The 27259-nt window shown below is 40.2% G+C and overlaps 1 protein-coding gene across 1 annotated transcript in view; it reads right to left on the bottom strand.

Moving 5' to 3' along the window:
• Positions 1–6603: 6603 nt before the first annotated feature.
• Positions 6604–27259, bottom strand: part of PTN (pleiotrophin) — a 77857-nt gene continuing 57201 nt past the window's right edge. Inside the window, exon 5 of the mRNA XM_062616485.1 lies at positions 6604–13493. Within this exon, the coding sequence (XP_062472469.1) occupies positions 13441–13493 (53 nt within the window). The 3' untranslated portion in view covers positions 6604–13440. The remainder of the gene's footprint in view (positions 13494–27259) is intronic.

The following is a 27259-nucleotide window of genomic DNA, read 5'->3' as shown; positions in this document are numbered from 1 at the left end:
TTCTTCCGTCACTGATGGAACCAGATCAGCTTATATATGCTGGAAATTGGCTGCTGTTTCCAAAACATGTTACTGTGGTGAAAGACACAGTGTGTGTTTGCTTTATGATTTCCTTTTGGCTTAACCTCTCCATCTCACCTCTCGTGGCATACATTTCAATCAGACACTTGCCTGCAGAATACTTTCACCATTTCTGGAAGGTCTCATCTGATTTCACTCAGATCTCTCCTCAGGTAAAAGTGCTGTATCAGAAACGCAAAAGCTTCACGTGCAGAAATTACAGGAGTGCATGAGAATTAATGATAGCAGGACTAGTAATTCACACTGGAGAACTAAAACCTTTTTACCATTGCCCATTCCAAAGTAAGCTGCCTTTAAAGGTATAACAGAAAAAAAAAGAAGGACATACTATCAGATTGTTCGCCAAATTTCAGCATAGATCCTCAAAGGTATTTTTAGCCAGTAAGCAGTGCTGTTCCTGGGCACATAGGGAGAGCTAAGGCTATCTGGAAATAGTCCTGGGTGATACAACACACCTGGGGGATGTGTCCCTTAATTCAGTACATGCTTTAGCTATGCTTTAACTCCAGTGGCTGGAGGTTCAGTCCCTGGAGGCAGTAATTTTCACAGCCCAGCCTACTGTATCTGCTACAGAAAAGACAATTGTTTTTTTTATTTTCCTAGATTGCTAAAACCATACTCAGAAACTTAAATTTGAAAGCAAGTTTAGCCTTTCTTTTCAAAGATGACATGATTTGGCTTTAAGGCAAAGCCAGCACCATGTCAGGAAGCATGTGGTAAATCCAGAACCCCAGCCCATCAGCTCTAACTCATGTGCTTAATTGTTTTTTGGAAGGTCCCTGACAGCGGCTGGCCCCCTGGATCAACAGCACAGCCTGCCAGCCACAGCCTCGGGCCTCCTTCCTTTGACGGTCACACCTCCCACCTGGCACTGAAAGCACAGATCTAAATATGTGGTTTTGTCCTGGCAGAGGCTCCTGCATGCCAGGCACTTGGCTTGGAGCTCTTGTCATTGCAGCCACTGATATGGATGGAGGGGGGAGAGCGCTGGGCTGACTAGAGCTTGCCTGTGCCAGAGAGCAAGCAAAGAACTGGGATGTGAATAAGAGGGGTACTGTGGTACTGTGATTTTTTTTTAAGTTTATGTAGCCCCTGTCAGCTGAAGAATTTAGAGAGATTTTTTGGCCAGATCAGCTTTTCACAGAGAGAAGTAGTTCAGATACCAGTTTTAGGTCTCTCAGGAGATGCTGAATGCCTTGTGAATGAAGCCCTAAATCTGTCAACAGGCAGTGCTAGATAAGGAGTGGTCCTGCAGAGCTATTCCCAAACCCTCCCCATTCTCACTGCACGGCCCCTTCCTGCGCTCGCTTGTTTCCAGGAATTACTGGCCTGCTGTTGAGAAATGCGGCTTTGCTCTGGTTCCCAGCATGGCCATGAAAGAAGTGGGGGCATCCACATCCACATGCACATTCATTCGGGGAGAGGAGCTTCCCCTCACACCTGCTGTGTGGCACAAAGGCCCTGGAGCCTGGCAGGGGGCACAGCCCCTCTCCCGGCCTCCCTCCCTTCCTCCCTCCCTCAACTGAGGCAAACAAGGGAACAAAAGCAGGGACTTTCTCTCCCCTCTGCTTCAATACCCGTGTCAGGGCCAAGGAGGAGGCTACTGAGCTCTCCTCTTTCACCTCTCTCCCACTCTCCCATTTGGGCTGTGCTATGTGTGCATTCCTCCCTCCTCTCTGACAAGAAAGATTTGCACTGGGACTTCAGATCTGATCCCTCACTGCCGTAATCCATGGCCTTAGTCCACTTACCTTTTACTTTTTTTGGCCACTGTCATCTAAGATATTAAGACCCCTTATATGTCAAATTCCTAAATACCTTTGAAGTTCTGGCCTCCAGTGTTGCTATCTTAACGGGAGGGCAAACTACCAGGTGAAACTCAGGTCAGCCTAATACACTTAATTTGCCTAAGCTCCCTACGCAGCTTGTGAGGAGAGAGACCCTTCATGACATCGCACAGATCTGCTAAATTAGCCTTCTTCTCTGAATCACCTTCTGAATAAACTTGTCATGCTCCATTGACTACAGCAGGAGCCTATGGACAGCCTCTGAGATTAACCTTCCACCTCACCCACAGGGATGGTGGGTACTTAGCACTGGCAAACCGCATAAAAGTTTTTGAATCAAAGGTGTTAACTGAGAGTGTATTACTAAACTACAGTACAAGGCACAATAATGGCTGTTAAATTGTTGTCATTGCTACTAATAACAACAGCAAATAAAGAAGCATATTTCTGGGTTTAAGATTAGAGCGGTTTTCATCTCCCTTGATGAAATCCATCTACTCCAGGGCCTGGTAGCATAAATGCTGTGAAGTAGGAAGGTTGAGGCCTTTTGCATTGTTTTTTCTTCCTCCAAAAGCTTGTTGTTCTTTTATTGTGCCACTTTACTGTGACCTTACGTTAAGGTTGCAGAGCACTTACTTTTTTTGGGTACACACTGCACTGAAAGAAAATTCACTGGTCTTTTTCTTCCCATACTGGTAGATAGAGCAGTGGCTTATTTAGAGAGCTTTCCAGATAAGACAGCAAGTAGCAGTGATGATACACAGGCCCAGTTCAAATTCAACTGCTTACAAAACAGTCTTTATCACAGGGAATTTCTGTTTTGTCTTTGCAACACTCAGATGTGCAGGTGGCTGGATGGACTCCTGTCATCAGAGGACAACAGCAAACAGAACAGATGCTGTACTCTACTCCCAGATAAGGGTAAATGGAGACCGGGTCCTGCCACAACCTGGTTTTTGCACTGGGAATTGTCCTGTTAAATCAGTAGGACTATCTGCACTGCATAAAGCACAGCACTCATGCAAATTGTTACAGGAGTGAGATATTATATATTTTAGGATCTTTATACATTATATGATGAGTCTCAAGATGTTTCTCCAGGCTGAAAACAGGCCACTTCACATTCAGAATATATTCAAAAACAGGTCCTGAATTGAACATAAATCTTTTCTAGTGTATCTTGTCAGAAGACAAAAGAATGGCTTTCTCTGCAGCCAGTTCCATCTACTGCCCAGGTAATCCTATTTTGGGGATGGGACTCTTCAGCACCTCAGACTGGGCCCTTTTTTGTATCTTTCTGTGACACGCATACCTATTTTCTTGTTGTGTTGTGTTGATCTTTACACCAGCGATCCTATTCTCACCTTCCAAAATCACCTCTCATCTTCAACATTTCATTCCCAAAACTGCCAGTTCCACTGAAGTTTGAAGAGTCTATACAACAGGGACTCCATGCAATTGCAGACATCACGGACACATCCCTTCCCAGGCAATCACTTACTCCCCAAGTTTTGGTTCAACAATATGTGGCCTAAGCCCAAATAGAGTAGAAGAAAGGAATAAAGAAAGACAGTAAGGAAGAAAGAGAGGGAGAAAGGCCAACAGGGATAGTACTGCCCTCTGTTACATTTCTGATCACTACCTCCACCACAAATGCTTTGAGGATAAAGTGGAAGTTGGTCCATTCTTGCAGCTGGAGATTCCACTTGCATCAAGCACATCCCCAGGAGGCCACCTTGTCAGACTGAGGAACCCTGTGCATCCTGCAGTGACACCAACTGCATTTGACAGCGGTTGAGTATCTAGATCCCATGAGCATCTGTAGCACTATGTAATGAACAGTAGAAATACAAGAATTAATGTATAAAATAATTAATAAAAATAAAAAAGCTAAGGTATCTCAGAAAAAAAAACTTCCTTGGGTGCAGAACTCTTTTGTTATGAACAATAGGTTTCTGAAGATATGTATTGGGATAAAAAACCAAAACAAAATAACAGCTTGTATTTCAAAATGCAATAGTATGCAAGTTAATTATGAGTGTTATAGAAAGCGCTTTTGCTTTCCTCCATCCCCAACATACTACATTTTTCTTTACTTTGCCTTCAGAACCTCCAGTAACAGTTAACAACTGCTAAATAGCTATCAATCAAATGAAAACTTTTAGCATTATATATATTTTTTATTAATTTATTTTTTTAAGAAGGATTCTTTCCTGTGTTCTGGTCTTTAGAGGTTTCGTCTGCTGAACAGACTAAAAATAGTTACTAACCTTTTCATCTTTTGTTCCTGGGACAGAAATGGAGCAAAGCAGCAAATTAAAAGAATTAGAATGTAACTAGGAAAGCAGAGACTGAATAAATACAAATAAAAAAAAAAAAAGTTCTTTGCCAATGAAGAAAATATTTTCAACAGTGGCTGTGTAGCAAAGGAGCTTTCTATAACTCAGGGTAATGAAAGAATGGAGGTATTTTTCTCTAACAGACACTCTGTGTGTGTGCACATGTGTTTGCATGTGTGTGTGTGCATGTGTATTTCTTTTTAATTTTAAATCTAATTTGACCATGAGTCAATGGTCTTTCTTAAGAAATGCTTTCAGTAAGTAGTGAAGATTTTACAACACTTATGTTTCACTATAAGATTACAGGTTTTCTTCTTTCTTATGGTTTTCTCCAGTCAATCAGTACAGACTAAGTAAGATGAGCCAAGAGGGGATCTCTGTGTAGGTGGCTTCCCAAATCACCACATTAGATGACAATGGGCAAAGAATTGTATTATTACCTTGTGGGAATGCTTAATCTTGAACATGAACAGTTCATTGGGCAAATTCTCTATTCTCAGTGAAAATTACGTTGCTCTGTCATTTACAAGGCAAGGGATGAAGTGAATGTGTTTGTGTGTGAGCATGTGTGACTATCATGTATTTGAGTATTAATTATAATTCTACCCTGTGCATCCCAGAGGGATAAGGAAGTACAAACAGGTTTTTAACTTCAGCTGTAGAAATGCATAGATTGAGTTTACAGTTCTCAAAGTGGCCTTCACACTGCTACTGGTTACTTTTGCATGGACATCTTGTCCCACTCATCACTGGTCAACCTCCTTGCATCCACAGACCCACTTAATGAACCACTAATCCCAGAAATTTGGAGCACAGAGTGGTAGCAGAATTTGGGCCTCTTCCGCATGAAATCCTCTTCATTCATGTACTCCATATATAACAAAAAGAGGCTATGCAAACAGAGATGGCCTTCTAACAAACTGTTCCATGAAGGCAACCCACCAGGGAAGAGCCAACCTAATAGAATAGAATCATAGAATAGTTAGGGTTGGAAAGGACCTTAAGATCATCTAGTTCCAACCCCCCTGCCATGGGCAGGAATACCTCACACTAAACCATGTCACCCAAGGCTCTGTCCAACCTAGCCCTGAACACTGCCAGGGATGGAGCTCTTTGCCAGTCCTGTTTATAGCTTAGACAGTATTTGGGGATAGAGATGGGAAGGACAAGAGAAATCAGACTGTGTACCCTCCATGATGGAGATTTGGGAAGCTAAGCATGACTCCAGCAGCTCAGGCTTACTGAGATCAGATATCTCCCATGGAAGAACTAGAGCATCTTAAAACTCCCTCCATCCCTGGCACTGTTCAAGGCCAGGCTGGACAGAGCCTTGGGTGACATGGTTTAGTGCGAGGTGCCCCTGCCCATGGCAGGGGGGTTGGAAATAGATGATCTTAAGGTCCTTTCCAACCCTAACTATTCTATGATTACTCAGTAATCTGAAAATGCAACTTAACTGCTAGGTAGCATATTAAAAAGAAATTTAATTTTTTGTTTTGTAATTCAATAGTAATGAGTGCTTGGCTATCCTTTCCAAGGATGGGATTTCAGTTGTGGAGTCCATTAGTGTTTTGAAAAATGCACTGTCGGTTTTCATACTTTACTTCACTTTCTTCCAAACAATTTCGGAAACCTGTATAAATCTCCTGGACTTGTAAACAGTGAAGCATCTCCCTCTTTTGGCAGTGAGTGATAGAATGGCTTGTACACAGTAATTAATTATTCTAACATTTTAACAGTTGAACACAGAAACAAAAGAAGAAAAGTATTTGGAACAGAAAGTAGATTTAGAAAAAAAGGTTAATTGAAGAACAAAAAGAAAAATTAACACACAATGAACATTACCTGAATTTCTGTCTAATTCTATTTAGTTTATTAATGTAATTTAACTTCCTTGTTCCATTTTTGAGGCTTAATCACCTCTCAGTGAACACACACACCCATTAAAAGTCACTGTTAAAGCAAAACTGCTGAGCATGACAGGGCTGGGAATAAGGTTTTCCCACTGCTCACCTGATAGCATAATTTCAAAAAAAAAAAAAGCACAACAAACCAAACCTAAGTCCTCATCTGTATTTGTGTCAATATTACACAGGTTGATACAACTGTATACTGAAACAAGCTGCTTTACAGAATGGATAAGTGTCGGGAATTCGGAGCAGACTTCAGTATACACAAAACAAACAGCTGTTTTCTGCTAGAATAATTTTCTGGCAGATTTCTTTCTACAGACTAAAACTTTTGTGAGTTTACAATTACAAGTGTTTCTGGGACAGGCAAAACCTAGAGGGTGGGAAATTAGTACAATAAAGAAAGACCAATAAGAAAACCTGGAATTGATTTCAGAATTTTCTGATGTCCTCTACAGTTTCCACACCCAAATGAAAACACGACACTTCTGTGTATTAGTTTATTTAATTCTTTATCGCCACTAAGAGCAAGTAAATTATGTTGATACAATTGGTAAACATATACATTCGCTAGAGCTCCCACAATCCCACAGAGCTAAGGGAAACATTAAGGGATGTTACAGGATTAATGCTTTCATTCTACAATATGGATATATGGCTTTCATACAAGTTTAAAAAAAAAAACTGAAAGGGTAACACACTGCTAGCTTACAAAATCAATATACAAACTGAAAAAAAAAGGAACAGGAAAAAGAGAGTAACCCATGAAAAGACATCATGTAGCACTCGTTTAATAGATATATACAGAATTAGAAATCCATTGAACACAATATTCAGGCTTTAATTTGTTATTTTGACTTTCATCCCTTCTTTGTGTTTAACATCCAAACTACAGGTATTAAGATGATTTCAGTTTTACTTTATTTTTCCAGCTTTTTTTTTTTCACATTTTCCTCACTTTTTGTAGGCAGAGAAAAAGCTTTTTTCTGCCTGGGTTTCTATGTTCACACCTAACTGAAGCAGTCTGTCCACTTTGAAGCTTTGAACAAAGCCCTTCCACGCACTTGGTGTGACAAAAGAGAACATCACTGTGATACTAAGTCCTATTGGCCATTTCATTGGCATGTGTTTTGCATTTTCCTCAGACACAGCTATCCTTAAACTGATATGCTAGTGAGTGGGAAGAAACCTATCTCTTCATCCTACATACTACTCTTGTATCCTTGTGTAAATACCAACACAGGACAAAAAACTCTTTCACTTCTACCTTAGCTTGAAAACATAGTAGCACTATTTGTGAGATACATTTTGAGTTATGAATGCACTTTTTAAATAGTTTTGCTTCCTCACATATGAATACATATATATATATACATATATATATATATTTGCAGACCTGCTGTGCCTGATGATGATATCCTCATTAGGTGGTTTGTAGCTCAAAGCTGCAGCAGTACTAACCTGACTCTGCTTCAGATACCCTCAGAAACCACAACACACTCTAGATTATCAGAGCTATTTCCTTCAAATATAAAAATCTAGATGAACTACATAATTACAATATGTTAAGTGCAATGAATGACCAAATGAGAAAAGTTAAATAATGTCTTCTTGCCAGGTAGATCAGGGTGAGGCAACTCAAACAGTGTAATTAATTGCATGAAATCGGTTACGGGTAAGACAGATGTGTACATTCTACTGTACATTCTATCTGTCTTTCAAGCTTCACATCACAGAATTCAGGGCTAAAGCTTTTATACAGTCTTTAACTTTAATGACCTTCTGAAATGGGAATATTTGGGAGCCTCTGTTTTATCTCACCAGTAAATTCATACACTGGACACATGCTACCAGTTTTGTTTGTTATTGTGTGGTTTTTTTAAAGCAAGGTATAAGAACTGTAGGTACAGTTTTTTTCATAGGAAAATCACTCAAAAGCTGAGCGATTTACAGGCTAGGGCTAGGAGATATCTACTGAGATTTTAGCCATCTGGGACCCCAAGACACTCCACATTTAACTGGCAAACTGCAGAAAGGGGAAAAGGATTGCACAGCCCCACCAAAGAGATAATGATAGTTGAATATAGTTGAATTCCCACATTTCCCTTGAAATATCTCATTTCTGATCAGGTCAGAGGGATGAGGCCACAAGGCAGACTGCCACTTTTGAAGGGGAACATTAAGAAAATCGTTAGACTTCAGCATTATTTAATTTTGGTCCAAAAGTACACACAGCTCTCTGCTGAGCAAGGCAACCTAGACCTTCTACAAACACAAACACCAATGGGGTGGAAGAGGCTCTCTCCATGCTCTGTTTGCTCAGGCAAGTCTTCCACTATTCCCAAAGCTCCATGTGACACGTCTTCTCCATTTAATTTGATGGTAAAAGAGGGGACAGTGGGAAACAACGAAGCTTCTTGCCACTTAGGTAGAACCTAAAGTTTTTTCTGTGTGAGGGCAGACACTCTTTCACCACTGTGTCTACTTTTCAATCAGATGTGATGCATTTCTTTCCACCAGGAAGCCTTGCCCAGGCTGAGCTATGACAAAGGTTTTACAAGCAAATCACCCTCCCAAAGAATCCAGGGATTCTTTGCTCATTCTCATATTTCCGTGTTCATTGCCATCTTCTGATTAACAAGTTGCTACTGTGTCTTTTAATCTTAAAAGAACACAATGAGGGGTACCTGACAGTAGGGGCTTGCTGGGGTGTTTTGCAACAATTCAATGAGAAATGGAGAATACAGCCTCAAGCATGAGGAAGGATCAATGATATCCACAGAAGTTTGCCTGAAAGGTAGAGTACCTTAGCAGAATTGACAGAAAACCTACAAATACTATAAAAAGTATGGATGAGTGGAGGAAGACAGACAACAGGTATAATCTATTCCCACAAAGGAAAGAACGCAATCAGAAGTTCACAGAAGATGCTGTCCTAGAGAGTTTTAAAAGACTGAATATGAGATACCTATCCCCGTTGACATACTGCTTCCCCTTCCTGTAAGAATTTAGATGTAAAAGACTACAGTATTCTGTCAAAATGGTGTACACCTCACCAGTATTTTGCTTTAGAGAAGTGTCAGGTTTACATTTACATTAATCTGTTGCACTTCCTAAGCTGAGGCAAAGTCAGGTTGTTTTTTGCCCCACTCTCATCATTGACATTAGACTAAAGAAAGTCAGATAAAGTTTATTGTTATGTTAAGGGATTTCATGAAACAAATGGGAATGCTACACAATATTTATCTTCAGACACTTCCTGCTAGCAGCACGGCTAGTTTATGGGGGTTTATAGCCTGTTTCCATAAACAGTCTCCCTAAGTATTCACTTTGCCTTAGTTTGTCCCAATGCTCTGTTGTTTTACTTGTTCATTGCCACATACCAAGGTGAAGGATATACACCAAAGATAAAGAAATAAGTTATGTTTTCTCCTATCCTCACAGCTTGTACTCCTAAACCAGAAAAGACACACTATTGTCTCTGTTTGACCTTACCTCTGGTTGGACATGTATTTTTGAGCCTGAAGTGCAGCTTGACTTCTCTGTAACATTCTACATTTGCTTAGTTTTCATTAAGGCACAAATCAAGCAAAGCATAATAACCAATGTGCCAGCCACTAATCCTGCCTTCCCTAGTCAAGGAGCATGCAAAAGAAGTTTGTGTAAAATGCTCCTGACTTTATCCCTTTCTCTTTTTCACAGTCTCCAACACTGTCTGTTGATATGTATTATCATCATTATTCTTTCATTTCTTCAGTCCAAAATATCATTATGGAATTAGAAGATGAGAATCAGTAAGTTATAACTTAGTATCTACCTACATGTACAACAAACGTTCTCACTTCCTGGAGCCCTGCCCCATAGTACTCTGTTAAGTATGCCAGGCTGACAAGCAATGGTTCTCTTTCAATATGAGCACTTCTGTCAGCAGATATGTCAAAGTCAGAAAATGTCCCAATCACCAAATATTGTTTTAAATCAAGATACAGACAGGCCTAATTGCTTAGAAGCTTGGCTCAGCCTACTCAGAGGAAGGGAACTGAGCTATACCTAAATTCCCCTAATTTTAAACTTGCTAGAATCCAGAGTCTGGATGAAGATTCATCCTTAGCTGATGTTCAATAACTCATCTCTCTTTTTCTCTAAGAGATTTGAGTGCTGAGAAAAAGCCTTTAATTTGGGGGATTTCCATCATCTCCCCATACTATAGCTGTAGCAAATGAAGATGGAAACCACTTCTCAAGAGGGACATTCATGAAACAAGCTTCAGTTGGTTAAACTAGCTAAGCAATATGTCTATGCTAAGTCATTTTCCATTTTAACAGGATAGCACCAAGAGGGTAAAACATATTGCATCTGAAGTAGCCACCCCCACAGCACTGTCAGACAAGCTTGGCCTCCCAGAGGAGGGAAGGTAGAAGATTAGAAAGCAAATAAGGAGAAACATCAGAATGACTCAAGTGGAAACTGAGCAAGATAGGATGGGAAGAGGTTTTGCATATTCTTGCCTCTTGCTTTCTTGACGATGCCACTAGTGAAGCAACTGCTCCTGTTGGGTACCAGGCATCTCTTTTCAGAGCTGACCTGACTAACGTATTCTTATTCAATCTTCCTCTGTGTTCTGCCATGAGTTACTTTTATCATCTCCTTCATCACCATAGTTTCCACAAAATGTTTTCTGCTAGTTTTTTTGGAAATTTTCTTCACTGTTTATAAACTATGATAGATAAAACTCCAATAACTGTCAACAATAAGATGCTAATACAGATCTAAACATATCTGGCTGAGTAGTACAGAGGAATTCTCGTATTTCACACTCTTCGCTAGCAGGACTGCTGTGCTTTCTTCTGGTCCTAACGTAGTATTTTTTTATTTGTTTCTTTCTTTTCTGTAAACTCTCTCTATGGAGGCCCTATACCACCACAGAAACATGAGTGGCCTCCTTCAAAAACTAGTAGGAATGTTCCTTTAACAAGCCAGATGGGCAGTTAATCATAAGGGCCACAAGGTGTTGGAGGAAACTCAGGGGAAATTATTTTCTTCTTACTCACAGAGGTGGAAATCAGAAGTTATATCTAAGGTTTCCTAAAGGGTAGTCAAACTGTTGGTCTCAGCATCATTCCCAACTCCTGCCAGCCCCTGTGAAACATGGTCTAGATTAACCAGTGTAAGACAATGGTGCAACAGTGTTTGCACTCAAAGCTGAATCACTTTAAGTGAACTGATGCAGCATTTAGACAGACAAACCTTTGGTGAGTGAAAAAGCTTCCTTCTCCCTTTGCTTTCAATCAGACCTACCAATTCATTAGTTTAAGTCTGAGGCACAAGCACAGGTAGACCTGATTAGACCATGAGCAAAGCTAATAGCACCCAGAACCACCCAAATATGAGCCTTTATGATTTTGGATTTGGTCATTGCACATCCACCACATGTTGGGGACATATTTAACTATACCACTGGCTCAGGTATGTCTAACAGCATAGTCAAAATAACAAGGACATCAACACAGACTGCAAAACACACCCAAGAAGTCCGGGAAATAATCAGGTGGTTAGTCTACCTTGAGCTATGTGCAGGCTTGGCTAGCTGGCTTCAGAAAGGTTTAGGAACGTCTATGGATGGACTTGCCACATTGTGAGTTCAGATCAGCCATACCCTCCATGTAAGAAAAAAGAGAGCAAGCTCTGCAATTGTTATGCATTTTTTGCATAGAAAAGGGGAGTGATGTTAGTCTGGAAAAAGAGTCTACCTGTCTACAAGCTAAACCCAAGAGAACAATGTGATTTACTCAGATGTACACACGCTGCTGCGGCTTCACTGAAGTCAGTGGGTACCTGCAGGATTTCAAGGAGTCTATTCATCTTGACCAGCAGTCAAGCAATGATTTTGAAATTAATTTGGGCACTAAAAACACATTTCCTCTAAAAAGTCTGGTCCACTGGTTGTTTAGTTTATTAAGCAACTGTTTAGCTGGGAACAGAATAGCCCTTTGTTAGATCATTTTTTCTACTTTGTGACTTTTTTGTTACTATCACTTAAAATATGCAAAATTGAACAAACTGAAAACCAGCTATTTTTTTTTTTCCCTGCAGATAATTAAAAAAAAAAACACCTAAAATCATAGAACTCTTTTTACATTGAGTGAAATTTTCCAAGGTCTTTTTTTGCTTATAGAAAAATGGAGTAAAGAAAAGGTACTGCTTTTATATTTCCCTTCTACTTTACTAACAGAGAAACAAAAATTAATTGCATTCCTATTGGTTTCAAGTCCCACAAGTTGTCTTTTTTTTTTTGGTTAAAAATAGGAACAACTTCTCAAGCAGTTTCCAAATAGATTTCTTCTGTTGCTTCCCATCAGACATAGTATTTTTCAACCAGCTCTATTTAAAATCAACAGGAAGATTCCCACTGGTACAAAAGGGAGTTGGGACAGGAAGCATCACAACAATTTCAACTAGATTTTTGTCAAAAGGATATTCTCCTTTCTGGCAAAATAAACAAATAAAAGAAAGCATTTTTCAGTTTTTATAGGTAAACCAGAGGCCACTACCATCCACCAGCAATGATATGCTGAAAAATGGAAGTTTTGCTAACATTCTGCTTGGAAAAATCATTGCTAGAAAATACTGAAAAATTAGGAGTCTTCCATGTCCAACTGTTGAATGATTTCAAAATTTTTATTGCTAACATCCAAAATGTGACCAAGGATAGGAGTGCTACTGGTTTTTACCTGGAGATAGTGGCATTTTGGAATGAACAGTCACCAAACACCCCAAAAAATTCTATGCCTGTAAATACTCAAAAAAAATGCCCCCATCCTTTCCTTCAACAAATAATTTCATACAGTTATCAAGATGCAATGAGTACTTAAGAAACAAGTGTGGGTTTCTTCAGATATGAGGTCCCAATCTTAAATATAATTGCATCCAGCCAGACTCCTATGATCACACAGGGCACCACTGGCTTCAGCAGAGCTCCACATGGGTTCAAGTTCTGCTTGCATGGAGTAACTACCAGACTGAGACCTATGGCAAGACTTGAGAATATTTTAAAAACCTCTACATTGTTCAATACACAATAGACATAATTTTCTAAATGAGACTGGAGTCCTTTATTACAGGCCTCTAAAAGTTGTTGTTAGGGTTATACATTAAAAATACTAAAGTAATAAAAAAAGATTTTTTTTTCTGTGTTTGCTTGTTTCCTTCTATGATACCATTAAGCTATAAATAATTTTAGGATAAAATGCCTAGGTATAAATGAAACTGTTAACTGATCATGTTTGCTGATGTCCCTTTCTCACATTGCCCAAGTTGGCTCCATTAATCCAGCATCTTCTCTTGTTTCTTGCCTTCCTTTTTCTTCTTCTTGGATTCTGTCAAGATAACAATAACCATAAAAAATTAGAGTCTAACAGTCACTGCAACAAATTTCATTCAATACCCCAAAACTTCCGCTTGTTTTCTCTGTGTATGTAAGAACTAATTCTGATTCCTCGTTCTGAACAAGGAAAGGGAAAAGAGAAGGAAAAGAACAGCTGAGGCACTAGAGAAGATGGAAAGGGGGGTGCATGTGCTGTTCGGAACCCTTCCTATCTGAGCAGCTGACCCTCTTTGGCATGCAAAGCATTGTCTCAGGAACTTGCTTTGAAAATAAGAAAACAGCAGGCAGCTCCTGGAGAAACCGGGTCATGGCTCAGTGGAGAGCTGGAAGAAAGCTTTGCACACACTATCCACACACATACCCTTCTTCCTTGCTTCCTTTCTGTTTCATTGTCTGTCTTTGGCTTTCTCTAAATATAAGAGAAACTCTGGAGTGTGGTGAGAAAGCTCACTTATTTCTTCAGCTTCTCCATTGCCAACCCCTTCCCCTTTGTCTGGGACTAACACCTATGTACACTTGAGGAGCCTGGAGTCACTAGAACGTGGTCTGTCCAGGCAGCTGGTACTGACAGGATGGCGAAGAGACTAGGGAGCATCTGCTTCTCTGATTAATTTGGGGTAAATAAGGTAACGGTGTGAAGGTGCAAGTTAAAGTTTATATTAAAATTACCATTTATGGTCGTATAATACCATACCATGTAACACCAGCTTTCACTGTGCTAAAGGGGAGTGCGGTATTCTACCGGCAAAGGAAATTCACAGAGGGACCTAAGGCATGAATATGTATCACGTCACCTTGCAATGGGCAAAATAACAGGTCTCACGGGGAATGTGAATAAATCAAATCCTCACAGATACCACCAAAAAATACAGCACAACAGGTACTACAGAAAGAATGAAACTGAGTTTCTGTGAAGCATCTTTCCTGGAACCAAAACAGCAACCAAGTAGACTCATGTTTGCCTTAAAACAGATGTCACTTTTCTCCTTTGAATCCTGCCTTTGTTTTTTCGTTCTCAAAAAATACCTCCTCCCCACCAAAGAAACCAAAACAAGACAAAGAACCCCAACAAAAAAACAAAACAAAAAATCATACAACAAAATAACAACCAAAACCAAAAAGCAGAAACCAAACCCCAACAGAAAACATCTCAGGTTATATAACAAATATAAGCATGAATGAGAAGACAAGCACTTGGCCCTTTAGGTGGTACACTCTTCTTTGTGAATATGATTCTTTTCTCTCTGACCAGTTTGCAGAACACAGATAAGCAAGCAATAATCACCTCTTGTAAAACCTTACTTGCATTAAAGCCAAAAGAACTACACTGACATCTTTCAGCTATGTATAGGGCCAGGGTACCTTTGACAGAAGGCAGGCTTAAGTCATCACATTTCTCTGATGTTTTGTTGGGTTTTTTTCCTGTTAGTGTTTCAAAACAAAATCTTCATCTTTTTCAACATGACAAAAATTGTTTCTGATAATCCTTAGTCAAAGCAAAATAAAATACCTATTTTATGCTTAGTCACAAAATCTGCTCTATAGAATCTTTCCCTTAAAAACTCTTCTTAACATTTAAATGGATAAGAATTTAAAACAAAAAGTAATTTTGTTTGAAAATACGAAAATGAACTATTATTTTTTTTACCCCTGCCTTTGTATGTTTGTCAGTGTTTGTGTGTGCTTGTGTACGTATGCCTGCAATCCAGAGCTATTCACAGAATCTGGCATTATTTTACATGTCATTCTAAAATGCCACTTATCTTTAAGTTAATATCTAATTTGCTTTCAGCTAAAGCTTTTTTTTTCCCTACAGATTTTCTGTCTCCCCTCCTATCCTCTTTAATCCATGTTCGCCAGCACTTCCTCTAATTTTGCTCTGTATCACTGAGCCTCCTGGATTCTGTATTGATTGCACTCTCTCTGACTCTCTTACCTCACCCCCTAACGCTGCTTTCTCTGACAGAAACAGGGGTGTTTTATTAATCACACCAGCATTTGAATCTGCAAAATCTATTTAGACCCAGCACAACCAGAAGGACACTCTGCAGACTTCCAACTAAATTTACTAAAAGCAAAGCAGACATATGAATGCAGGCAGACCACTAATAGGGCTCTACTGAAGAGTATGTGCAGTTCACAGTAGAGGTGAAGTCACCACCAGGAAAAGTTTTTGGTCTGGACTTGTGTGATTGCATCAGGTCCCCATCTTCACCTGACTTGAGTACCAAACAACTCACTGTTAATCCATCTGCACTTGGCCCCTGTGGGTCTCTATCTGCTCCTGTCAGCAAAAGCTCAGTTCTGCCCTGCTGTCTACCTTGTGATAATCTGCATATCATCCAAAGTGCCAAACCCATCTACCTACAAAGATAAGTGATTCTGCTTTGTGTCCCAGCAGAGCAAAACCTTTGTGCTCACTCATGGGATGTAAATCCTCTCACATTAAAGGTACTCACACCACCACAGCTTAATCTTTCAGACAGGTAAACTGTACTGATGCAAAGTAAATTTGCTCCATGCAATGATATGCATCCCCTGAGTTGTGGCAATATTGAAAAGGAAAAAAAGAAAAAAAAAAACCAAACTGCTCAAATATTCCCCAGTCCTTAAGCTCTTCTAAAAATCTTACTACAGACATTAATACCGGATACTGGCCCATGAAGATGCTGCTGTTAATCTTTTCATGCACAGCTACCCACGAACTGTTTTGACTATGGGCAGGCTACAGACTATTCTATATCCATGGCTAACAAAATATAAAGTTGCTTTAAGATGTACTTTGTTCATGTTTTCTCATTGCTCAGACCTAGGTTTTGCACCATGTCATTCAGGCTTTCACTGCCCTCATCTCTACTCACCCTGCACTACTATTTCTACTTTTATGACCAGCTATCAGCTCAGCTTAAACATCCACACTGGAATCCATGTCACTCTGATCATCTGGTCTGCCAACGCTTCCCTTCCAAAAGTAATCAGGCTTGACTGAAAGGGTCACCATGCCAGCAGTGCCAGTGCTGATGCCATGCTAGGAAGCCCTGACCAGCTGAGAATACAATGACAGCTACCTGAAAGCTCAAAACAGCCCCATACACCAGCACCAGATGTAGCCATGTACAGACGCCTCTAGACGCCACAAACTGTGACATCTCAATATAAAGCTTTATGAAAGGTATGTAGATAGGTAAGTAGAAAGGTATGAAGACAGGTATGTAAATTTGATATTTACAGTGAAACACATAATTTAAATACATTAAATGCTTTAGCAAAGGTATTTCTCCTAGAGCTACCAAGATCAGGGTCAGCAGTGAGGTGGGAGTAGGTGCTATCTCTCGCTGTCTCTCAACACTTAAGGTGAGCAGGCTGTGCAGTGGAGGGAACAGATGAGCACCATTGTTTGCCTACTGCTCCAAGTGCACTGTGTGTTAGCGTCCCAGCCAAACTGTCCTTCCATTGCTGGCGTGGCTCAGCATATAGCCACACTGAGGAAAGCTGTAGCAGGATCTATGACTTTCTCTCTGGCTCCCTTCACATCAAGGAAATACTTATCTTTACAATCCTTGTGCATCCTTTCAGCAATACAAAGGTACTGGAAGAGTGAGCTATGTACATTCCAGAATATTAATAAGGATGACAGAACAGTCCTCAGTTTTTGTGTCTGTGTTAAAGCGTACACTTTCCTCCCTCTCATCCCACAGCTACGAAGCTGCCTAGTGGTGCTGTTGCTCAGACAGAGGCTGGGATCCTGGACCAGGCGACACACAAAGAGCAAACTCAGAATACCTTGCTGTCCATATAGGACCCAGCAACAAGAATTGCACAGACATCCCACTCTCCTCCTGGAACCCAGAGCAGTTCCAGTAAGGTGAAAAAAACCCCTATGTAACATTGTACAAACAGTCCTGCAAGACAAAACTTTGCCAGTGCACACATACTGGATTACCTAATCATCTGTCACCCGAATATGAACAGTTGAATGCCTGAGAATTATTTGCAGGATTAAAGGCTGTGTGGTCATGGATGAACCCACTTCTGTGATGACTGGTAACAAAAATTTCAGTGAGGATCTTGTGAGGTAAACAATTTAATTTGATAAGCAGAACTTTCTCTATGGAATTTGGAATGGCAGCAGCCCTCTTTAAATAGTCATCTTTATTCTGAAGACTCATTCTCATTCAGCACAGGAAAGCAATTTTGTCGAACAGAAGCCACACACCATTTGAAGCCACCCTTAATGTATAAGGCATAAAAGGGAGGTAATTACATTTTAATGGAAGCCAAGCTTTCTAAACCAAGATTTGCAGGTATTTATTTTCATTTGTTGAGAAGAAGGTAACAATTCACTCATGGCACTTCTGAACTCCTGTACATAAAAGGCAAGCAGTGTCCCCAAAAGCAATACAAATCATTCAAAATAGCAAAAGCTGTGCTGATGGAAGGTTAGAGTAAAGAATTTCAACACCAGGTGTTCAGGATGCAGTTTCGTCAGGAGCTAGCATTCAGTGCCACTGAATACAGAGGAAGGCAGCTCTTCCGAAGGGCTCTCTACCTCTCATTGGGGAAAATTTTCCAAAGCACCTGGCTGCTACGGTGAAGGGCAATGGTGCCACTGGGTGCAGGGAACTTTTGAATTTTGGTGATGAAATGCCAAGCCATATGGAAGGAAGCAGTCTTGACATTGATGAAGCCAAGAATTTTATCCTTGGGTGAAAAAAATCTCACCCTAAAGAGGCTCACTCTGCTCTCTAGGAACAGAAACTGCTATCTTATGATTTCCATGGTTGTAGAAACAAATCCCTTGATTTCTGAAATACCCTTTAATATGGTATTTCTTCTGCTTCTAGAGAAAGAGAACCTTTCATGGCCATCTAATACCTTTTCTTCCTAGTTTCCTGCACAGCATTTATATATTCCCAATAGTTTAAGAAGGAAAAACTATGTTACAATAGCAGTTTTCTTCCAAAATGAGCTCTTCTCAGAGCAATGCAGTCCTACTGGTTGGAAAAAAAGAAAGCAATACTCCACTAGCTAAACAGCAGTAGAAGGCAAGTCTCCAATGAATCAATGACCTTGATGTGGCTTTTACTTCATTAATATATTAAAATTGATGGTATTCCCTATACTTCAGCTCTGTGCTGTTTAATGACTTTCTCTAGTTGTCTGTGTTTCCCAATCTCTCCACTCTTCCAGTCACCCCCCTCCAGCACGTTTTGTTCTGCTTCTCGCTTTGCTAAATTTCCATTTTGAACAGACTTGGAATTGCTCCCAGTTGAGCACAAGATGAACCCCATTCAAACATAAGGGTGGAGCTAAACCATATAAGAGAGGATGGCATGCTGTGATGCATGTTACAAATGGGGAACAGCTAGATTTATGTCTGTAACAAACACTAACACACCTGATAAAGGAATGGACCAAAGAGCTGCTCATGGAAAAAGTTTCACTCATTTTCTTTCTCATTGGAATTGCAAGAAGAAATAAATGCAAGGAAAAATGAATCCAATTTATCTGAAACAACCTTAATAGTCAGACAGCATTGCTTGAGCCTGACCTACAGATGCAAGACATTTTAAATACTCCCTTTACTATCCCTACTGAAATCAGTCAGAAATTACAGGTAAGGTGATTGGTTGAAACCAAGGTTTTTCATCAGAAAGTTTTAATTTTGGTGATTTTCTTCACGTATTGGGAGAAAGTTTCAAAATTGCCTAGGCAAAGGCACACAAAAGACCACAGACACACACATATTCTGATTTTGCTACATGGCCTAATTGCACAAAGATCAGGAAAGCTTCATCTCATTTTCTTTATGTCTGGGTCACGCATACCTAAGATGTTAGAGTCTTTTGCTTAAGTACCCAGAAAACTGCAATGGATAAACTTTCCAATCAAAGCCTGCTTTGCAACTGGAGACTGCTGAAGGGGTCTGGCAAAATGAAAAGTGACATTCATAAGTAGCTCACGTTGCTCTTCTGTTTGCTTCTTCTCATCTGCCTATGGTGCATTTGTACTGTTCCTTCTGTATAGTATGAACTTTCTGTTCTTTGTCATGTTCTGTGCATGAAGGACCCAGTCCCAGCTGGCTCTTCAGCCCTCCTTCTATGCTATACACAAGATCCCTCTTAACGCCAGCAAGACAGGTGCAGGCACAGACTAATAGAGAATTCGGTCTCTGAGTTCACATGCCTGCAGGAGACTGCTGAGAACAAAAAGTATTAATAGCCCGACTAGAGTTTGGCATACACCTATACAGCAAAAAGATTACCTGTTGCAGCAGTTTATATGTCAAACTGAGATCTATATTATATATAAATAAATATATAGTTATCTAGCAGAAATTTATTTGTGATATACTGTGAATAGAGACCCTATTTTACTTACTTAGTTTTTAGAAACCAGGCATACGTATTTCTCAGCTGTGCCTTTTGCATCTGCCCCAAACTGGATCTGCCCTCAGGGCACAAGACACAGGCTTGGCTTTGATTAGTGAACCACACTGAAAAGTCTCCTGCAAAACTTCTGCAGTTAGCACAGACAGAAGAAAAGATAGAGCAATGGCAAAGTAGAAAATGAGATGGAGGGATAAAGAAGGGGAAAAAGCTTGAAAGGAAGGGAAGGGAAGAAGCAGAAAAGGAAAGGAAAGGACAGAAAGGAAGGAATAAGGCTTTCTCTCTGTTTCACTGCTGGGAACAGTAATGAGTGTAAGTATTTGCTGATGGCATATCTTTTATCACAGCAAATCCCACAGCTTCAGGCATTTTCACGGCTCAAGGGCACAGACTAATGCCAAGGAGGCTCACTGCTTTTGCCAGCCAGGAAAGTGAGACAATGAGCATGTAACAGAATTGGCACGCAAAAGGCGATTTAAACTTTCAGCCACAAAGGTCTGTATTAAACCATAACAGAAACTCCTGCAGCAACAAAGAGGGTTAAACAAGACCATTCATCACATCCAATTTTTCATCTTTTGGGCAGAATAAAACTAAAAAATCTGAAATACAAACCAGGAGGTGAGAAAACATTAAGGTCTACTTTTTTCAAAAATACATGTAAAAGTGGCAGAACAACTAAAAATTGAAATATATTCCTTTCTTAAAAAAATATTTCTCTTTGTCCCTCTCCTACAAGCATTTCCTAGTCCCTGGAATCAGGGTTGTGTCAATCAGATTGACATTATATTATGATCTAACAATGCATTCAAATTATTTATCCAAACAGTATAATTTTTCAAAGGTACAAAAGCAGTATCAAGGGACAATACAGTGCAAATCATACAAGAAACATATAGAAATGAAAGCAGAAAAAAACAGCATTAAAAGACATCCAAACTTTATTAGTTATAGGTTGCACTGGTAGCCTACTAGCAGCTTGAGGGCAGTCCACACCGTACCACCACTGTGTTAATTTTTTCTTACATGATTTACTGTTGTTCCCACTTAAATTGAGAAAAATCATATTTCCTCATCCTATGGCCTCAAGGAGCCAAATCAGAGAGATAAGTCTCAGAACCTAAAGTTCCCAGTAAGTTTTACTTCATCCTGAAATACAGGCCTTGTCCTCAGACTAGCAAGGGGCACAGGGAAACACAACCAGTCATTTAGTAGCCAGTATCACCCCTCCAGACTACTGTTTCTTCTCTTAGTTTTTGCATTTCCCAGCTCTATAAGGTATAAATTATTCATGGCAAAACTGCCTCTCGCAATGTTTATGCAGTGTTTAGTACAATGGCACCCTTTTTCAGCTGGGGCCTCTGGGCACTCATGCAATACAAATAATCACGATGATAGCAACAATAATAACAGCCAGCTTTGCTGTTCCCACTGGGCATCCACTGCCATTGCCTCATTGTCTCCCCCCGGAGAGCTCAGATCACTTTATTTCACCGCAGGCTCCTGGTCAGTGCAAGAAGCCATTCTTCAGTAAACCTGCCTCATCCTCTAGAGCAAGAGAAAAACCTCCCAGTTTTGCCTTTCAGGTTTTTCTTTATCACAGCTGTTTCCTAATATGAGAAAATCCCTCATTTTTATATCTAATTAGTTTCAGCAGATCCTATTATTCTGCCTCCTGTAATACTAATTATTACACTAGCTGCATGCCTGCACGACTAATGAGTTACATTAAAGACGGGGAATTCTAAAACCTACAAAGGGAGATGCAGCATGAGTGTGATGCCAAAACAGGAGACATCAGCATCTCTCAAACAAAAGAAAATCTCAGTCCTAACAAGCCATTTCTTCCCCCCTCCCCGTTCCCCAGCCCCTCCAGCTACTCTTTAGGAGCAGACATTTTGCTGCGGCACAAAGGCAAAGTTGAGGGAAGGCACCCCAGCAAAAGCAGACTGTCCAACATACAAAATGGAGCGGACCACAGGTGGTTCTTTCTGGTGACGCAGCACCCAGTTTGTCTGAGCAATGAAGAGCTGCCTATCAGGAGAGCAATACATTCAGACAACGGCACTGTCAGATCCTTGCAACAGCAGCAGCCAAGTCATCCTGCCAAAGCACAGCCAGCCTGTCCTGGCAGCGCACTGTGGGTAACATGTCCTCTCTGCAGGTAGAAATCAAGGCTGTCACTGTACTTCTCAAAAAACGCATGCTGTTTTCTGTTCCTGGCACCAAAGCTAAGACAGGGATTTACCTGATCATTAACAAAAGTCCAGTTCCGTGTTTTGACACCAAGCTCCCTAAGAAGACACAAGATAAGTCAGTGTCAAACACTGTCTTAAATCCACTGAGATTACTAATGTCAAAACCAAAGACCCTAATTAAAGACTGCAGTTCAGTCACCTTGAAGTAAATTCTGATAATTGTAATTGCAGGCTAGGATAAAAAGGAGCAGCAGCTACTCGTCAGAACATGGAGCTAAGAGTCAACAGCTCCTAGCTGAGGCAGGGCTGATTATTTCTGTTTCACTAAATTCTTAAGTAAAGCTCTTCAAACAATATGAAATTATTAAAACCAGACAGAGTGAATCTTTCCTCCACTGCAGGAGCACGGACACCTTGCTAAACGCAGGGAACTGCAGAGACAGCTTGCTAGACTCTCAATTGCTACACCTGATCTGCATTACACAGAAGAGATTACAGCCATTAACTCAGGAGGTTTTGCCTTCATGTGAGAAACCTTTCCAAACATTGCATGTTGGAGGATGTGATCTTTGCGTGCACTCCAATTATTAAAGACAACAGCAGTGCAAGTAATGCCACCTTTGAGAACCTTATTTGGAACTGTTTTCCTGTATGGCAAGGACTGAGCTGAATAACTCATAGAACTGAAAATTAATCAAAAGGTGGGAAGGAACATTTATTAAAAAGTACTAAATACAGCCAGGTGAAAAAAAAATTACCAGAAAGGAGCATAATTTAAAAAATGAAGGGTACATTGCAGAAAGAGCAGGCAGACTGCTCATTCTATTTAATTTTGTCTTAATCAGAAGAATAAATAGGTGAAAGTACAAAAGTTACAGGGAGAAAGAGAAGAATGGGAGTGATGAAGAGAGTGCAAAAAGAATTAAAGCCTACCAGGCAACTCAGCTCAATAAAAATAAATTCTCCCTCTCTCAGCAGTTAAAGCAAAATGTTTCCTGACTCCTGACAATACCCCATTCTTTTACTTTCTGGCTGGCTGGAACCCAAACAACCATCAATCAAGTTTGGGTGGCCATGAAGTAGGCCAGATGGAGTATGTCGGAAGTATTTTCTGCTCTTCAGTGCAAGTTGGCCATTATAGCAGCTACCCGACAGAAGTACCTGAGTCTTTTACATCTGTCAAGATAGTTTAAGGAGACCTTGAACATCCCCGGCCTTGCAGATACTGGTTAGAACTGTGTGTGCTAGAGGAGAGGTGGCTGCCTCCATGGGGATTTTCTGATAAAAAATAGCCTTTCATGCTTTCCAGCCTTTGTGACAGGCTTTCTCATGACCTCATTTGTGTACTAAATACACAGACCACGGTGTCACGGTATCACTGTAGCTGATAACCTTTCTGTCCAAATATTTAAGGAAAAACAACAGTTTTCATCCACCGGTTACTTTAGCACAGCAGCCCAGGACCAAGCTATTCTCTTCCAACCTGAGAACACCTCAGCAAAGCCATGGAGAAGAGCTTGTCAGAAATCGAGACAAAATTCAAATTCCTGATTCATCATCTGCTCCCCCTTAAGTCCAACATACAGCAGATTCTCATGCAAGCAGTGAACTCCAAAATGACCATGTTGCAGATTACAATCTATACTTAAGAGTCAGGTGCTTGGATTAAAATAATACTGAGACACAGCAATGCTAATAAGGACAATTTTAATTTTTTTTCCTAGTTTCCAAAATAATGACAGCACTTCAAAAAGATTTTAAGGCTTTTCCATGAATGCTGACTAATGAGAAAACAAATCCATAAGAACACTTAGATCATCAGTTTATGAGGCAGGCACTGATTCCTGACGTTAATGAGTATCTACCTCCTTGTTTAGCCGAAGTTTTGCTACAGCTCATAGAAGCTCCTGGAAAGCCAAAATAACAGAAAATCTGCAAAACGGTAACCCTTGGGATTTCACTGAAGGTATAATTTTCCTTTCTGTTAAGCACTGATTAAACTCCTTTGAAACAGCAGTCATCTTCAAAACAGCCGAGAGCAGAGACAGACACCGGATTCATCCTACCAGCAAAGTTGCTGCATGTTCATGAGCTGAAAAGTGGATAAGCAACACAAGAGCAGCAGTTACAAGTAGCATCCATTTATTTGTGTTTTTCTCAAAGAACAGAGAAGGTGAGAAGGAACTTTAGACACCAAGCCAGAGTAAGAATTGGGCAAGCCTAAGAGAAATAATCTGTCCTACCCAGACACCTTCTTGGCTTCTTAACTGTTCAAATTAATTAACTTTAAAAAAAATATAAGAGTTAGGGAAAATTCTGATGGTCTCAGATAAAGATACCTACTCCACATGCAAGCAGTGATCAAAACAAAAATATAGGTTATTTAGTGAAGGGAATAAACAATAAAAGAAGTATTACAATGGTATTTTATGTTTCAGTGCAAATCTGTAGAGAAGTTGGAATACTGTGCACAGTCCAGTCTCTTCATCTCAAAAATGATTTTCAGTAATAGAAGGAATTTAGGTAAGTCCTGTAGAGTATGAATGGATTAACTGTTATACAATGAAACACTGAAGTTAGAGGTTCTATCTTCAGAAGACGGCAAGCATCAGAAGGAACAGGAGATACATAAAACTGCAACTGATAGGAGAAGCCAAATAGGGGCTTTCATTCACCTCATTTAAAACATAAAATCAGAATGAAAACTGATGTAATTGAGAGATTACAAACATGACCCAATACAAGGAAAATTCCGGTGCACAGGAAAGGAAGTTAGTCAGGAAAATAACGAAAACACACATTTTTCTGAATATACTTGGTATTTTCAGTGTAATATTCTCAGTCAGTTCACATCTCCTTTTGGTACTCCCAACCTATGGATGCTGGAGATGTATTCAGTAATGCAGGTCTTGAAGCATATACCAGTCAGAAAGGTAACGTTTAGCAGTAAAACAGATTCCTGCAATCAATAAGCCCCCCACTTACTGTTCTGCCAGAGCTCCCAAATGCGAGCAGGCCACTGCCCTGCTACTCCAGGCAATCACAGTGCAAAGGGGTCGCACTTGATCCACATTTATACATCTATCTATGTTTCAGTACAGACCTTATGAAGCACTGTGCCTCAAAACAAAAATGCTGTTTCCAAGTAATGTATAATATGCTTTTTCTCTTGCAGTCTTGAGCCACTGGTGCAAAGCTATGGGTGGAAAGGGAGCCTAATACATATCTGCAGTCCATTCCAAAGGCTCAGACAATAATCTAGATTTTCTTATCACCAAAGAATTAAATTGGGTCTTATTCTAACCATATATTGAATCCAGTTGATTTTTCCTTTATCTACATGTGGGTGGAGACTTACCTCCAACCTGCAATTTCCTTCACCTCAGGAAGGAAACAGACACTCTCAATTCCAGCCAACATGTCAGCACTCAGATTTTTAACTCAGAAATAAAGTTCAGTAGGGCACAACATCTCACACAGTACTAATCTGCCTGACCTAATTTCTTACTCTAGTTCCTCCCTACTGCTGCCAACATAATGTGCAGTGTAGCTCCTGGGTACCCACAGATCTGCACTATGGAATTCTTATCCTTAGCTCAGGACCCAGGCAGACTGCAAGTGTGTGACTTCCTTGAATGCTGTTCCTACTAATGCCAGAGGCAGATGAACGAGCAGGTGGCACGCAGGAAGATGCTGTGAGATTTCTAACGCAAATAAGCAGAGCAGAATTTCTGCCACAGTTATTCTGATCATGTATTTCTCCTTTTGCATTCCTTCAAATGAAATGAAGCCAGGTTTCCTAATCAAGTCAAACCACATAACTAGGTTTGCCACAGTCAGTCCCAGACCGAGTTTCAGTCTCAGCTATAACTCACTCATACCTAGAATAAGTAAAAGTTAACTCCAATCCAGCAATTTCACAAGCGCTGCCTTTAAAACTAACTTTAAAAAGACCCTGTACCACCCAAGAGCATTGCTCTCACAAAATAATGCTGTATCAATGCTCTGCTTTGTCTCCCTCTCCCCTCTTCTGACAGCCATTGATAGAATACACTGACTCAGGGAGAGCAAAACAAGGCAAAAGGCTACTAGCCGGTCCAGCTGCAGAGGTCTTCTGGTAGCATAAAAGGAAGCTTCATTCAATAAACTCCCAAATGCCACCTGGGCATGGAAATTTACTCAAAAAAAAAAACAACAAAAACAAGCAAACAAACAAACAACCCCCCAAAAAAACCACACCAAAAAAACTCTCCCAAGGAAAAGAAAAAGGTCCTTCTCTCCAGACTAATAAACAATGAAATCAAAGACCTTCCTGCCTTCCCACTCAGTCACTTCCACCCCCAAATGAAGATGTTTATTGCTGCCAACTCAACCAAGTCAGATGGTCTCTGAAAATCTAGTTTCTAGCTGTGAAATATAGTTTCTGCTTCACAGCTTGTCATTATCTAGTTGTAACTCCATAAATGTCATGTGGGGAAGACCAGTTACACCTGTACTGACTGCAAAGCAGACAGATGCATTAGCACACCCAGAAAGCATCTGCAACCTCATCAGACATGTCTCTGGTAGCACAAGCAGAGCAGTCCAGCTGCAGGTATTCCTCACTCAGATCAGTGGTACACCACCATCAACAATTTGAAAATGGCTCATCCCTGTTGCACCTGTCACTCCTAATCACATTTATTTTTATAATTACCCTAGTATTCAGACACTTGAATGTTTTAAACCTAGATGGTTTTAAGCACACAAATGCCAGGGTAGCATAGCTTGTGTAATCCACTTAAAACACATTACTTCTGTATCTCAAACAAGATCTCACAGTTTTAGCTCCCACTATAAATCATCCTACACACATAACACCTGCTACTCCAACAAGAGAGTATATTAAAAGGCTTTAACGATTAGAAAGAAAACAAGTTTGTCTGAGGAACACCTAGAAACACAAATGCAGAGCATATGCCTTTCTGTGTACTAAGAATTACACTGTCACTTGCACTTAAACAATAACACTCTCCTTCCTGCTGTCTTTGAATAAAGAATATACAACCCCAAGGGTACAGAACATCAATGCATTTCAGCATACAGTGAGCAGAACATCCCTTCTATGCTACCTGTCCAGAAGGAAATAATTTCTTTCAATCTTCAACTCATTTCCTTTGTTTTTTTCAACT

Source organism: Pezoporus occidentalis, unplaced genomic scaffold (assembly GCF_034315485.1).
Source record: "Pezoporus occidentalis ecotype Australia unplaced genomic scaffold, CSIRO_AGI_Poc_V1 ctg19, whole genome shotgun sequence".
NCBI lineage: Eukaryota > Metazoa > Chordata > Aves > Psittaciformes > Psittacidae > Pezoporus > Pezoporus occidentalis.
Note: the sequence above shows the minus strand (reverse complement) of the source record. Positions and strands in the feature narration are given on the sequence as shown.